Genomic DNA, 15,560 nt, shown 5'->3' on the forward strand with positions numbered 1-15,560 from the left:
GATATGGGATCCTAAAAAACCTGCACGAGTATGGGTTACGAGGTAATCTCCCCATCTTTCTCTCTAATTTTCTAAGAGACCGAATTTTTCGCGTACGTGTCAAGTCTGTTCTTTCAGATGAATTTATTCAAGAAGAAGGAGTTCCCCAGGGAAGCGTACTAAGCGTAACTCTTTTTGTAATTGCAATCAACAGCTTAATCGAACAACTGCCTCCTGCTGTCAAAGGTACCATGTTCGTTGATGACTTTCAAATATCTTTCTCTTCATCGAGCATGAGTATCATTGAAAGACAACTTCAAATGGCTATTAATAAAGTAACACAATGGGCGGAGGAAAATGGCTTTACTTTCTCTGTTCAAAAAACTTTCTGTATCGACTTCTGCCGTAAAAGAGGTCTTCATCCTGATCCAACACTTCTCCTTAACAATCAACCAATAGCTGTAAAACATCAAGGAAAATTCCTCGGTCTTACACTTGATAGCAAACTCAAATTTATACCGCATATACAAGAGTTAAAAAAGAAATGTTTACTAAAATTAAATATCCTTAAAGTCTTATCGAACACTTCCTGGGGTGCTGATACAGAGTCTCTCTTAAGAATCTACAGGTCTCTAATACGCTCAAAACTTGATTATGGATGCCAAATTTATGGCTCCGCGGCAAAAAGCTATCTGAAAGTTCTGGATCCAATCCACAATCAGGCACTGCGCATCTGCACAGGCGCTTTCCGAACCTCACCTATTAACAGTCTTCATATTCTTGCTCATGAACAGTCTTTAAACAATAGACGCCTCAAACTTTCATTGAACTTCTACTTCAAAATAAAACCTTATACTGATCACCCTTTACACCTTCATATTTTTAATCCATCTAATGTTATCTTATTTCTTCATCGTCCTTCTGCAACCCCAACATTCGGGATCCGAATGCGCCGGGTGCTTTCAGATTTGCAACTGTCAGATTTTAATACTCTCAATACAATAAAACTGATTGAACCATGATGTGAAGTAGTTCCACCTACCATCAATGACCTCGCTAAATTCTCTAAAGAGACTACCTCCAATGCAGCCTACCAACAAATATTTTATGATACAAAATGCAAATATTCTGATTATCATGACATTTTCACTGACGGATCAAAAGCAAACGATCACGTCGGCTTTGCTGCAATAATAAATGGTCAAGTTACCGCTGAACAATCACACCCATCTTGCTCTGTTTTTACAGCAGAAATAAAAGCCATATTGATATCTCTACAATCAATAACCCAATCCGCTCACAAAAAGTGGGTGATATACACTGACTCAAAGAGTTCAGTGGAAGCAATCACCCACTGCAACAATAACAGCCATCCCATAGTCATTCAGTCTTACCATTTATACAAAAGTCTTACACAAAATAATTTTCATGTACTCTTTTGCTGGATCCCTGGTCACGTAGGCATTGCCGGCAATGAAGCCGCTGATTCAGCTGCCAAAGACGCAAATGTCCTAGTTGATGATAGCGTCCCTTTAGTTGACATTAAAAACGCAATATCTGAATGTCTTAACACGCATTGGCAACGGACCTGGAATCTCGAAACACAAAACAAATTACATTCGATCCAGCCATCGACTAAAAGTTTCAAATCATTACAACTTACCAGGAGAGAACAAGTTTCGTTAACTCGTCTTCGCATCGGCCATACCAGGTTCACCCATAAATACCTCTTATGCCGTGAACCAGCTCCGATTTGTATTAGATGTAAAGTCAACCAGACAGTGTTGCATATCTTATGCAACTGCCCAAATTTTAACCAAATACGTTTTAAATATTTTAATAATTTTAATCCATCTCTGAAAGACTTGCTGGGGGACCCACCCCATCCCAATATATACTCCTTCCTCCGGGAGATTGGCTTCTCCTTTTTAATTTAGTGGTTGTGTCGTCAAAATGTAATTTTATCCGTTTTTCTTGTTACTGAAGGTTCTTTGACAACCTATTGTTTCAAACCCTTTCATAAATTTTTTAATGTTTACAGGTTTTTTACTACTTGTTTTAAACTACTTTTGTTTATACCTTCCTCTCCAAAACATTTTTACTTTTATCATACCCTGGTTTTTTTATTTATGTATAAATTCTAAACTAAAAAATCGTTTGGCGCAGTATAGCCCTCAAGGGCTCTTGCGCCATTAAAAATAAGTAAACCAACCAACCAACTAAACACCTTTCCAGCTGCTTTTAAACCTTTTTGCCAACCTAATGTCAACGTTTTCCACATAAAAACCGAATTTCTACTGTATTTTTTTTAAAGCCTGCGCTACTTAGTGTAAAATACTATGCACAAAATAAATGAATGTTAAATAAATGTCTCCGGGAATCTTGCAATCATTTTACATGACCAAAGACTTATGTGAGAAGCCAAATTTTGTTCCGCAGTCAGCATTTATAGAACATATATAAATTAGAGTAATTATATGCAAAGAAAAAACTTACGCATGCAAAATTTCATCAATAATTCTCTTTGCACATTTGTTTTTCTTTATTGTGAATTAATTCGAAATGATTTAAATTGGGGATTTTGCAATCATTTTAAAGCACCTAAGACTTTTAAATGGTAAGCGAAAACTTAATCTGCGTTAGGCATTTTAATGTGCATATCGTCGCCTCAGAACTACAGTATGATATCTCACTATTATTTTTGGTGTCAGATATCTTACTGTTGTCCGAGGCGACGATATTATTGAATACAAACTCAAAGTTCAAACGATGAATTATTTTATCAGGACTGCATTAATCAATGCGTGGTGCTGGAATCCAAGAAGTTCACCTTTTCTTCATAAAAAAGACATTTATTTTGCTAAAACTACCAGAAAACTACAGAGCCAAAAACATTTGTGCATTACAGCACCATTTTTAAACTCCAACTGATTTTAATTTTATTTTTCAGTGTTCTGACGTTTTCTCGTGCACACATTTATCATTCACTTGGAACTCTCTTCACTTCAGTTTCTAACATACCTCCCCCCTTTGAGACTCTGGGAAGGGTCTCAAACATGTAACACTCATTATTTAAAAGATCCAGTCTTTTTGGTTCTTTCACACACCTTCCACATCTGGTATATTTTTTCAGAACAATATCAGGATAACACTTTTTAACAACAGGAGTCTTCTGAACACCTTCCTTAGGATATGATTCCTTCTCACTCATGGCTTTGTCTCAAATTGCAATTGCCGCATCATCAGTACGTATCTCCAATGGGTAAACACGTTCCACTGGACGACTAAAAATCCCATTTTGAGTTTTGAGCCAAACAGCGCGAACCCTTTTATCTCGCCCAAGAATCATTTCAATAATTTTCGCCAAAGGCCAAACCATACGTTTTTTTATAATGTCGCCAATTAAAATAATTTCGCCAACTCTTGGCTCTCGGGTTGGCTCCTCATAGTGTTTTTGAATTAATCGCCTTAAATATTCTTTTCTGAAACGCTGTCTTAAATCATTGAACAGCTTATATCTATATCTTTTTCTCTTTTTTAGACTTTGCAAATCCACATGACCAATATCTGTAACATCAAAACTACGGTTTTCAATAAGAAACATTGAAGGTGTGAGAGGAATCAACTCCTGAGGGTTTTCCGACTCATATGTTAGAGGCCTTGAATTAATTACAAATTCACAATCACATATCAATGCGTTCAACTCTTCATAATTCAACACTGATTTGCCAGGAGTTCGTTTTAGTAATTCATTAACAATACGAACCAACTTTGGAGGCAAAAGCGGTGCGTCCAGATTCAGATCAATAGTGGTAATTTTTGGTCCCCAATCTACTTCACTTAATAGCCACTTTTCTGGCGCCAACTTTAGCCAGGTCGGTAATTCCCACCGCTTGAAGTCAAAGAATTGTCTAGGGCTGAATTCTCGCGACAATACATCAGCTATATTCATTGTTCCCAAAATATGTTTCCACAACTCAGGCTGAGTCAATTTCCATTTTTCTTGCAAAAGTCTAGCACCTATGCAGCAAGCGATAAGCTCTAACCGAGGAATACTCAGTGATTTTAGTGGATCTACTCTAGATTTAGACCTAACGAGATATATTTCAACTTCAATTTCCACTACTGAGCGATCGTAGACGCACGCCACGTAAGCTTCTTTACAAGCATCCACAAATACATACAGTTCTGTTGTAGAATTGGTTATTATGTAGCACGGCAAAGTTACGTTATTTGACACTGCAATTTCCTTGAAACATTTCAAAAATTTATTTACAATATCAGGGGGTAGTTCTAAATCCCAGGAATGTTTTAACTTCCAAGCATCTTGCAGTATCAGTTTAGGAAGCAATGTAGCAGGGCTTAATAAGCCGATGGGATCAAAAATCTTTTGCACTTCAAATAAAATTAAACGCTTTATAATTTTTGTTTCACAAGTCAATGCTTCTATATTTATATTACACCTTAGAGTGTCATAATCCAAATTCCATAAAATTCCTAAAACAGACGCTTCCCCTGAACGCTTCGTAACATTTTCACAAGCTACATTGCTTTCAAACCCTCGCAAGTTAAAACATCCCTTTGACATAATAAGTTGCGATTGTTCGACGAACTTCGCTTCTTCTTCGGTATTATGAACTCCTGTTACACAATTGTCCACAATGAAAGAACATTCCAATTTCTGTGCAATCTCATATCCAGGAGGGTTATCTACTTTTTCAATGCTTACACTCAATACTATGGGATGCAACCATAATCTATCAATATCTGGTATTAGTTCAATGAGGTTCATTCCTTTAAACAAGCATTCATTCAAAGAAGGCTTACCTCTCTGGGATGCTGAAGCATCAAAAACAGGCCGCACTTTTGTGGTCTTACTATCTTTTTTTATAACAGGTCTATGTGGTAGATAGTGGCACTTATTCTCTAATTCCGAATCTGGTACGCGCTCAATAATACTCAAGTTTTCCCATTCTTTGAATACATTTTGGTAATCCTCAAGAAAATTATTACATTTTGACTTACTAATCATTTTTCCGTGCCTTTTCCAGGCTAAATCCTTATTATCTGGTAAGCTGGAAAAATCATGCTTCCAAGGAAGCTCTACTTCATATCTTCCACAAGGAAGAATTTTCAATTTATCCTCAAATTCAGCTAAATGTTGTTCTATGCATGCTTTCTTATTAACATTGCAAGTGGGATCTGTTATTCCTATACTTTCAAGTTCCTACAATTCATTCAAAGGAATATTTTTAGCATGCATCGATAATGTTTTGAAAACATTATCTTTCTCATTAGTGTTTTGCTTACCCATAACAGTCCACCCAAGCTTCATTTCTACGGCAGTAAGGCCGGATTCTAAATCTACTGAATGTCCCGTCAGCAATTTTCCTAAAACATCTGCCCCTATTAAAAGATCAATTTCTTCCATTTTACAAAGGGAATCAGAAACTTCAATATTCTTTTTCTTTAATTCATTCAAAATATAAGGATTGCTAACTTTTGGTATAAAACTACAAATTTTGCTTTCAGAGAGAGCTTCAAAACTACAAGCAAAAGACCTTTCAAACCCCTCACTTCAACAGTGTATATCTTATGCCGTTTTGGGTTTGTTTCCTTCCCCCCAAATAACGAGTGAATCACTGTTTCTTCACGAAGTGGAGTTGCTTTCAGCTCAGACAAAACTTGCTGACTTACATAACTACTTTGACTACCAGAATCTGCCAAAGCTCGAATTATTTTTTCTCGATTATTACATTTAATCCGAACACACAGAGTTTGCAAAAATACAGTTTGAGTTTTATCAAAGTTAGAGAGAGAATTTTTGGATTTAGAAACTACTACATCCTTAGCTTCACAACTTTTGCTTTCCAGCTTTCGACACATTACATAAAAATGAGGTTCTCCACAACCATTACATTTTAACTCTCCTTTTAAATTACAATATTTACTGATATGATTTGAATTAAAACATATAAAACAAACCCCTTTTTTTAACAATATTTGTTGTTTTTCATTTACAGTCATCTCTTTTGCAATGTAACATCTATTACTTTGATGACTTTTTCCACAAAAAATACAACTTTGAAATCGCTTACCCTTTCTCTCAGTGCTTAGTAACGCTGCAGCTGTCGCTAGGTCGCTTTCCTTCTCAGTTGTGGGCTCTCGTTTGCGCAAATTTGAGTTCGTGCCGAAACCAGTTCTTGCAAGACGAACCATTTCTTCTGCATTGACTTCTTGGCGAAGAAAGTTCATTAACTGCTCTAAACTGCGACAGTTCTTATCTTCGGTTAAATCTAAATTTCGGCTTCTTTCCCACGTTACTAAAACTTCTTCCGGTAGACAGCTCTCAACCAAAGGTGTCAAGAAATCTCCATACTTTTCTTTGGTCCGTCCAAGAGTTTCCAACATACGAAGTTTTCCTTCCAATTCGTCATAGAGGGATGGAAGATCAGCTTTCCCCCGTCCTGCGGCAGCATTTTTCATAACTAATCTCAATAAATCTCGAACATACACTTGCACCAGCAGATCATCACGGCCAAATCTTTCCTTTAACTGCTGTATTGCTTTACAATAATTTTCTCCGGTAGCAGGAAAACTCAGCACTAATCTTTCTGCCTTCGAACCAGGTTCCATCGATTGAATTAAATACTGCATTTTATCTTCATTATCAATGCCCTTGTCCTCATGGATTTTCTTGAACTGGCTCCAAAAATTTAAAAATTCTCTTGCTTCGCCGTTAAACTTTTTAAGTTCTATCTTCGGCAGCTTAAAGTTGCGCTTACTAATGTTCCCATTAAGCTGAACATTTTCAAACTTTAAATCTAGCAGAGAGCAAATTTGAATAAACTTGTCCCGATAATTTTCTGCTTCTTCACAATCTTCATAATAAGCCTCCTCGGCATTTTTATCTTTCAACAACAGCTCCGATATTATGCTCTGACAATCATCTAGCCGCTTGAATTTGTCAGAAATCTGATTTCTTAAAATTAAAAGTTCATCCGAACCAGTAATTTCCTTCAAAAGTTCAGCTTCAATTTTTTTTCATACTGAGGGTAAAAGACGCCCTCAGTCCTTTTCTCTGAGCTTTCAATGTAGTTAAATCAATCTTCTTATACAAGTTCCAAGCACCCGTCCTGTCACGGACGCCAAAATTATGTTGAATACAAACTCAAAGTTCAAACGTTGAATTATTTTATTAGGACTGCATTAATCAATGCGTGGTGCTAGAATCCAAGAAGTTCACCTTTTCTTCATAAAAAAGACATTTTGCTAAAACTACCAGAAAACTATAGAGCCAAAAACATTTGTGCATTACAGCACCATTTTTAAACTCCAACTGATTTTAATTTTATTTTTCAGTGTTCTGACGTTTTCTCGTGCACACATTTATCATTCACTTGGAACTCTGTTCACTTCAGTTTCTAACAGATATATTCCAAATGAGTAATAAAACTTTTGCTAGCAGTATCTTAATTAATAATTTCCTTTACACGAAATGCTTTTCTTCATCGCCAATAGGGAAGTTGCAACCTATTAAATGTTCATATTTTGGCTATTGGATATTGTTAATTGACCCTCAAAACTAAAAAATTCACCATCGCCGAATTTTAAAACACCGTGGTTGATTTTTAATGAATTTTTAAAAATCCACGCGCAAAAGTGCGCGCTTCTGAAACGTCACGAGACTACGTCACAGGGCGCGAATGGGCAGCCTTCCGCCGAAGATCCCTTGTTTTCGCTAGGAACATTTTGAGCGCGCTGATATTTTTATTTTTTAGAAATTCAATAATCCTTTTGAACACACTATGGAGACCGGATTCGTAAAAGTACAATCTAAATAATCTTCCTCAAGTAACACCAATGAGATATTCGAATATTTTCGAGAGGATGAGAGGTTTAATGTTCTAGAAACGCGAGGAATTAAATGCGAAGAGAAAGCCTTTTACGTTTCGTCTTCGAAGTCGAATGCGTGACCTTCGCTTCTCCCCTATCGGAAGAAGGGATGACGTCACTTCCTATGCCATTTGACGTCACAAGAGCTTGAACTTTAAAAATTAATTTAAAAAGAACTACTTATCGTATCGCAAAAATTTTTTCACCTATGATGTTCATACATGTTGCTCTATCATATAAAAATAAAATTGAAAAATCGAAAACTTCCCTATCAATGCGATATAATATATAATTCTTTTTTGAGTTAGAGTTGCGTGCAAATACATATCTACTAACGTCACGAAAAAAAAAATTTTAGTATTTATTCATGGGTGCTTTGAATGGGAATAGGCTATAATTTAAGAATGTTTCTGCGAATGAAATTCTTCATTTAATCCACACAGCGGAGTAGAAACAAAGTGCATGCAAGAGGTTGATTTTTTTCAACGAAAGGCTAACTGAATTGTTTTTTTTTTTTTAATCAGAAACCCATCAAGTGCACTTTTTTAAATTTTCGGAAAACTTAAAAAAAGTTCCTAATTTAAAAATTAGTAAAGGTTTTGGCGATGAAAAATTTTTAAGATGTTTCTTATTGTATTGCAAAAAGAAATAATGCTTGGGGTTAATTTTAAGTTTTTGAACATTTTTGTGCTTGACGGGTTTCTGCAATAAAATAAAACATTTTGTTCGAAAAAGAAAAAAAAAAAAACTTTTAGACTATAATATTGATTTTGTAGGTTGTAAATAAAAAAGCATAGGAGGAAACCAGGGAGGTTTGACCCTTAGGAAGACTTGACCCATGAGGAGTTTTTCCATGAAAAGGAGTTTTAGGGAAAATTTTATTTATATTATTGGTTGACCAGTCACGCAACAGTATTTTGCAAGGATAAGCCATTATTATAGAATTATCAGTGGTTTTCAAGAAATTCAGTGTTAAAAACTAGAACCTAAAAAGTAGATTTTGGAATTTTTGAGGTTTTATCCTCCAGTTTTGAGGGAAATAAATTTTAAAAGTATAGGTACATGTTTCAGTAACTTTTCTAGCTATCTATTGATATACAGTAGTTTTATATAACTTTAATCTAAGTTGCTAAAAATTTAAGTTAAACAAGAGAAAGCTACTTAGGGAGCTTTGACCTAAGCTAATTCGGGAGACTTGACCCAAAGAATATGTTTTTAACATAATGTTTTTTCAAGGAATTTTTGTTTATGAAGAGCTAAAATATTGTGATTTAGGTCGTAATGATTTGCTTTTGTTTAAGCAATAACTTGAATGTTGTGAATATGAAGGGGAAATATTATTTTTATTTAAAGAATAACTAAAATATTTTGTTCTAATAAATAGTTTTTATTTGACAAATATAACTAAAATTCGAATGATCTTTAAGTCAAATGATTTGTTTCTTAATAAAAAATAACAGAAATATTGTTTAGGTCTTAACTGATAAAGTTTTGAATTAGACTTCTGCTTTTCTGCTGATGTGCAATAGGGTTAATTTTAAAAAAATCTAACATTTCACCTAAAGAGTGAACATTTGTTCATTCACTTCAAGTATCACTTATTAAAGCAAAGAAATCGATGAAACCTGCGTTTTTGATTTCGATATCTATGAGTCTTTTTACATTCATGCGGAGGGGGTGGGGGGTTATGTCTCCCTAGGTGTTGGGTCAAAGCCCCCTTAGCTCTAGGGACACTTGACCCACTTGCAGTTGTGATGAATATAATTTTTTTGTACCATTTCTACTTAGAATTATGCTTTTATTTTTAGCCATAACAATTCGCAAAATAGCAAACTATTTATGTATATTTTTATTTCGTTTTAACTATTCTATAAAAAAGAAAATAAAAAACCACAAATTGGGTCAAGCCTCCCTAGTTCCCCTATTAATCATTATGTTTAAATTTATTAAACATGGAAGAAAAAGTTGAACTATCAGTTAAATGCGGAACGCAAATGCATATAGGCCAAGTTTTTTTTTTTTTTTTTTTCAGTTTTTCTTCTACTCATCTTCATACATTACTTCGATGTTACTGGCAGCTTGTGTCGTTTGCCACTGTAGGATTTCATCATCAAAAAATATTCATAGCTTGTTGGTCTCTATCGTTCCTGATGGACATGCGATCACTTTTAGTAGCTTTGGAACTGCAGAATATGTTTTGAGTAAATGTTGAGGAGGTTAACTTTTTAGTCATTTTTTTTTAACATCAGTAAACTTTTTAGTAAATACTTTTCCTAGGTCAGTGTTGTTGTAATAAAACTCACTGTGAGTTGATATTTAGCAAGGAATCTTATTTTGCTTTCGATTTCCCCTCCCAGAAGTTTCATTGTTTTAAAAACGAAGCAAGACGTACACGAAATTCACTGCAGTAAGCCGCTAGGGGATTTCACTTGATGGGTTTCTGCAATAAACAAATTTCAAGACAAAATACAACAATTGAAAGGCTTGACATTTTTTTGCATCAGGCGGTGTGCCTATAGTTGGCCATTCATAATCTATAATAATATTATTTTTGAAAAACAGCCAGTTGATGGGTTTCTGGAATAAACGATTCAATTGATATCTTTGATGATTGAAAATGAATTATGGCATAGATTTGACTAAGAGCTGATTTCAGTCGTAGTTTATAAAGAAATTCAAGTTATTAAATGGATTGTAGACAGAGTCAAAACATTAAAAGCCGGTGATGAATATTGAACTGCGGAAAATGCAAAGACCACGGAAAGAGTGAAACATTTACGAGAAGATGATGAATACAAACATGAAGACTATATTAAAAACAAAGGACATATAAACAAATTGAGATCAGAAAAGTTATATCATACAAGAGAGCTAATAAAAGATAGGGAACAAAAAATAAACAAAAGAAACAATGATCAACTGCGACTTAGAGGGAATATTGCCCGACAATACCAGCGAAGTAGAGAACTAAAGGATAAGTACTTTTTACAATTTATGAAAGATCGAGCATGTTTACTTCAAAATATATGTTGTTCGTGTAAGGGATTATTATTCAATCACACTGTAGTCAACTTTAATGCAGATAAAGTTATAAAGACAGTTTCTGAGGATATTTTTCAGAAAATTAACAATTATAAATCAAATGTTATATAGAACTTGTAACTCTTACGTAAGTAAAGGCAAAATACCAAATATGTCTAGCAGCAATGGATTAAAGTTTGCTGATGTTCCAAAGTGTTTGCAAAATTTGTCCCCACTTGAAGAGAGAATGGTTGTACCTTATATCAATTTTATGCAACTTAAGCCTTTGAAATCATTTGCAGTAAATTCCCAACTTGGCTTAAAAGGCAGTGTAGTAAATATACCTATTGAAATAAATGACGTACTAAAGGTATTACCAAGAAACTTTGATCCGATGGCGACATTACAGTTAAAGTTGAAAAGGCATATAGATCACAAGAGCAATTGCATGTTTGAAACGATTCGACCTGCTGTAGTCTGCGAAGCGCTGAAACATTTAATTGAAACACCACTTTATAAGAAATACGACATCCAGACTGATGCTGAATATTTACACAAGTTTCAGAGGAATCATAGCGAAAAATTTAATTTTATAATCGACTGTTCAGATATTAACGACAATACACTAATATGCAATAGTCAAAATTATTTAAATATTTTGCATGATGTACATTTTGATTCAGATTTTGAAATAGAATCTGATGAAGAAGTTATGTTATTTGATAGAAATGATTAAATTGTTGACAATGTAAGAGTTATTGCTCCAGGGCAAGGGAAATCTCCAGTTCCTTGGCATGCGGTGGAAGATTTGGACGAATTATGCTTTCCTAAAATATTTGGGGGACATAAAATGAACTACCCTTCTTTCATTTCGTATAGTGATAGGGCCAAGTCAGAAGTAAGTCAGTGGGATCGAAGATCATGTGTACCTAGTAGGGTTCTTTTTATGGCTGAAAAGAAATTAGAAAAGTCATGCATAGCTAGTTTAAATATTTGTTTGAGAAAATCAAAGAAAATTTCAGATGTTCAAGTTTAAAATGTGTTGGATATAGCGTTTTTAGACAATATGATTAAGCTAGATCGGGGTCATAAATTTTTAAAACAAATTAGATCTTTGCCAGCTTACTGGAATCAAAGAAACGTGAATTAATGGCCATGATTAGGCAATAAGGAAAGCCTGCAATCTTTCTGACACTATCGGCAGGTGAAAAAATGTGGCCAGAATTATTGCAATGTTTAAGTAAATTAAATATGAATAAGACAATATCATCAGAACAAGCATTACACTTAGGGGATTCAGAAAAACCGTAGTTGATCACAAAAGATCCAGTAACATACGCACGGTAATTCGACTGCAAAGCAAACAAATTAATGTTACTCTTAAAACGCGAAAACAGTGTTTTTAAAGAATATTTAGTTCAAGACGGTTATCAACGTGTAGAATTTCAAAGTTCGTGCATCTCCACTTGAACACATTTATCTCAGGATTAAAAGAGCACCTCAGTATAATCCAAATTATTGTGAAAGTGTAAATAAATGCATTCAGTTTGTAGATAAGTTCATGACTTGCAAATATGATAAAAATGATGTTTTAATGGCAGTTCAAGGACACAAGCATACACATACGTGTTATAAAGGTTAAAAAAAAAATGAAAGGCAGATTTAATTTTCCACAACCTGTTATGAACAGGACAATGATTTTAGAGCCATTAGGTAATGAAGAAGAAACCGATGAAATTGCAAAAACTTTGTCGAAATTCGGAATTTAATGCTGCATTTTTCAAAAAAGCAAGAATTTGCTACTTTTGAAGATTGTCCAACAAAGCTAAAAATGACAGAAGAACAGTACATTGCAGCTTTGAGGAGCTCATTAAAAAAAGTACAAGTATTTTTGAAACGCAGTAGTTCAGAAGTGAAAATCAATTACTATAATAAAACGATATTGCATTTATTTGAGGCCAACATAGATGTACAGTTTATTTTGGAAGAATACAGTGTAGCATCATACATAATTAAACATGTAGGGATACAGAATCTGATGTTAGTAATGGTAATATTAGCGTAAAAGAAAATTTCCGAAAAATTATTAATGCATTTTTGAATATCAATTTGATGTCGGCACAAGAAGCGGCATATCACGTTTTGTCGCTGTCATCGTCAAAACGTAGTAGACAGTCGATTTATATCAACACAATTCCGATAAATGAGGGGGCATTGATGTTAAAGTCTCCAGCAGAATTGAAAAAGCTAAATTTTGAGTCTACTGAAATATTCATGTATAGCGTCATAACGAAGTACCACCAACTCTTGAATATATTTGTCTAGCAGATTTTGTTTCCAGCTATTTAAAAGGAAAACTTCCAAATAAGGAAAATGATGATGAATTAATTGAATACCGACCTAAAGAAAAATCTTATCATAAGTATCTTATGATAAGTTTTTAAGACGCTATAAATTGAATCAAGACCCTTTTAGCTACTATCGGCAGCAATTTCTTTTTTTTTTTCTTTTTTTGCCGTGTAGGAATGAAGTTAAAGAAGTAGAAACTGTAGATACGGAAAATATACAGGGTGTTCCGTTTTAACCTGCAAGACCTTTATTTTCGCAACCGTTAGTCCTAGATGTATACTTCCAATTGCAAAAATGTTCAAAATTAGAGTTACAATACAGAAAGTTTGAAGTAAAAATAAAAATGAGTCAAAAAATACAAAATTTAACTTTTTATACGGGCCCCGGATCCCCTAACTAATATTTAGAGAAAAAATCTCCATTGAAAACGGTTACTGACACAAAAAATTTGACATTCGTGCGATCAAAACTCAAGGAGATAAGGAGAATTAAGCGAAACAAAAATCTTTTTGAAGTTGATGTACTCTTTTGCAAATTAGGATAAAAAAAAAAAAAAATGCTTGTGGTTCTACAAATTCTTGACATTATTTGACTGAGAGGAAGAATGAGGGTGGAGAAAAGATAATGCATTTAACTAGCTCACATCGGTTTTTCGGTACAGCTAGTTTTTGATCATCCCCTTCAACCTTCCGACTAGAGCTGCAGACACTTTTGAATAATTTTCAGAAGTTTGTGACGCATATAACGTCTTATCACATCACGAACTCCTTCAATATCAGATTTACTTCCCGTTTTCGATGATAATGATGAAGACGAAGAAGAAATAATCCAGAGTGTCCCCACAGCTGATCAAGCGATTCTAAGCATAAAAACTCAAAAACTATTTTTATTTCAATACCAACTAAGAGGCAAATTAGCAAAAAATGTTAGCACACAAATCGTGCTATAAATAAAACTATGTCTTAAAAAAAAAAAAAAAAACCCGAAAGTTATATATATATATTATAAATTACCAAAGTATTCAGAAACACCTAAAATAAATGTAACGCATGCACAATAAATAAGACCTAGAAAAGTTTGTTTTTGGAAATGATAAAATAATTTATTTTACGAAAATCATAGTTACTGAATAAATAATAGTGAATAAGTGCCATGTATTAATATTATACATCAGAAATAGCTTTTAATTTACAGTTTTACTCTACGGAGCTTTAACTGTGACCATTTAGTCACAATTTCGCGAATGTCAGTTTTGTCCACTGTCTTTCGCAGTAAAGAGAAGCATTAAAGAAAAGCATTCGTCACCCATATTTGTCCAAGGATTGCTAAAAACCAACTTCAACTTACTAGATGATCTTTCGCAAGATGCTGTAGACCATTGTGAAGTTAATATCATGCGACGAATTTTGTATGTAGTGTGTAAAACATTTTTCAATTTAAACGCCTTTTTAGATATGTCTACAAAACTTAAGACAGCTTTCACTTGCATCTAAAAGCATTTGCAATTCTGCATGCAAACATTCTATGTCTTTAAGAAATAATTCTGGATATGACTCTACTATGGATATTATTGCTTCAATTAAACAGTTATTTCTATGTAGTGGATTGGCTCAAATATTGACAGGGTATTTATTCTTTAAATTAATTTGAATGTATGATGTGAAAACATTTAAAACAGCCTTAAATTCTTTTCGATAATCTGTCATCAAATTAACACTGGTTTGGTTTCTGGATTGTTGTCAAGTTTTCATGGTGCGTGGCGCAATCTCTGTGGTTTTTTTAAATATTCGTCTTCTGGGCTAGTTTTGAGATTCTTAGCAAAGCAAAGTTAACTTTTAATCAATGAATTAATTTCTTCGTCGTTAGTAATTTCTTCAAAAGATTTCATCGTACTTTGAATCAGCAGCATAGCATTAACAATGTTTAGTTCGGTACTTTCCGAAGTCTCTGTTAAATGTTTAATTTTAAACAAAATATTTTTCGTGAAAAAAAAAAGAGAACAAATAAAGTCAAAATCCAGCATTTTTTGTGCAGTCCAGAAGCCGCACGTGATTTGCTATCAAAATCATTGAATTTTAACTTAATAAGCTCTAACACCCTCACAATGCTTTCATTTAAATCCATACTGCCTTCACGGATTCCGCCCTAGCAGTCCACACCATGATTTAGAGAGGTTCTTAAGTTCTAAACAATTTTCAGTTGTTTTCAGTTTCTCCCGTAAGTTTTGAAGACGTTTAGAACTTCCAGAAAAGAAAACACGTACAACGCTTCTAGAGCGTCAAAATACCCACGGATTAAGCAAATAGCGTTGCATG

General features: G+C 34.0%; 1 protein-coding gene across 1 annotated transcript in view; it reads right to left on the reverse strand.

The window, feature by feature from the left end:
• Positions 1-15,560, reverse strand: part of LOC129230178 (uncharacterized) — a 222,247-nt gene that overhangs the window by 62,290 nt on the left and 144,397 nt on the right. The window contains exon 14 of the mRNA XM_054864581.1: positions 6,078-6,803. Within this exon, the coding sequence (XP_054720556.1) occupies positions 6,078-6,803 (726 nt within the window). The remainder of the gene's footprint in view (positions 1-6,077; positions 6,804-15,560) is intronic.

This window comes from Uloborus diversus, chromosome 9 (genome assembly GCF_026930045.1).
Source record: "Uloborus diversus isolate 005 chromosome 9, Udiv.v.3.1, whole genome shotgun sequence".
Taxonomy (NCBI): Eukaryota; Metazoa; Arthropoda; class Arachnida; order Araneae; family Uloboridae; genus Uloborus; species Uloborus diversus.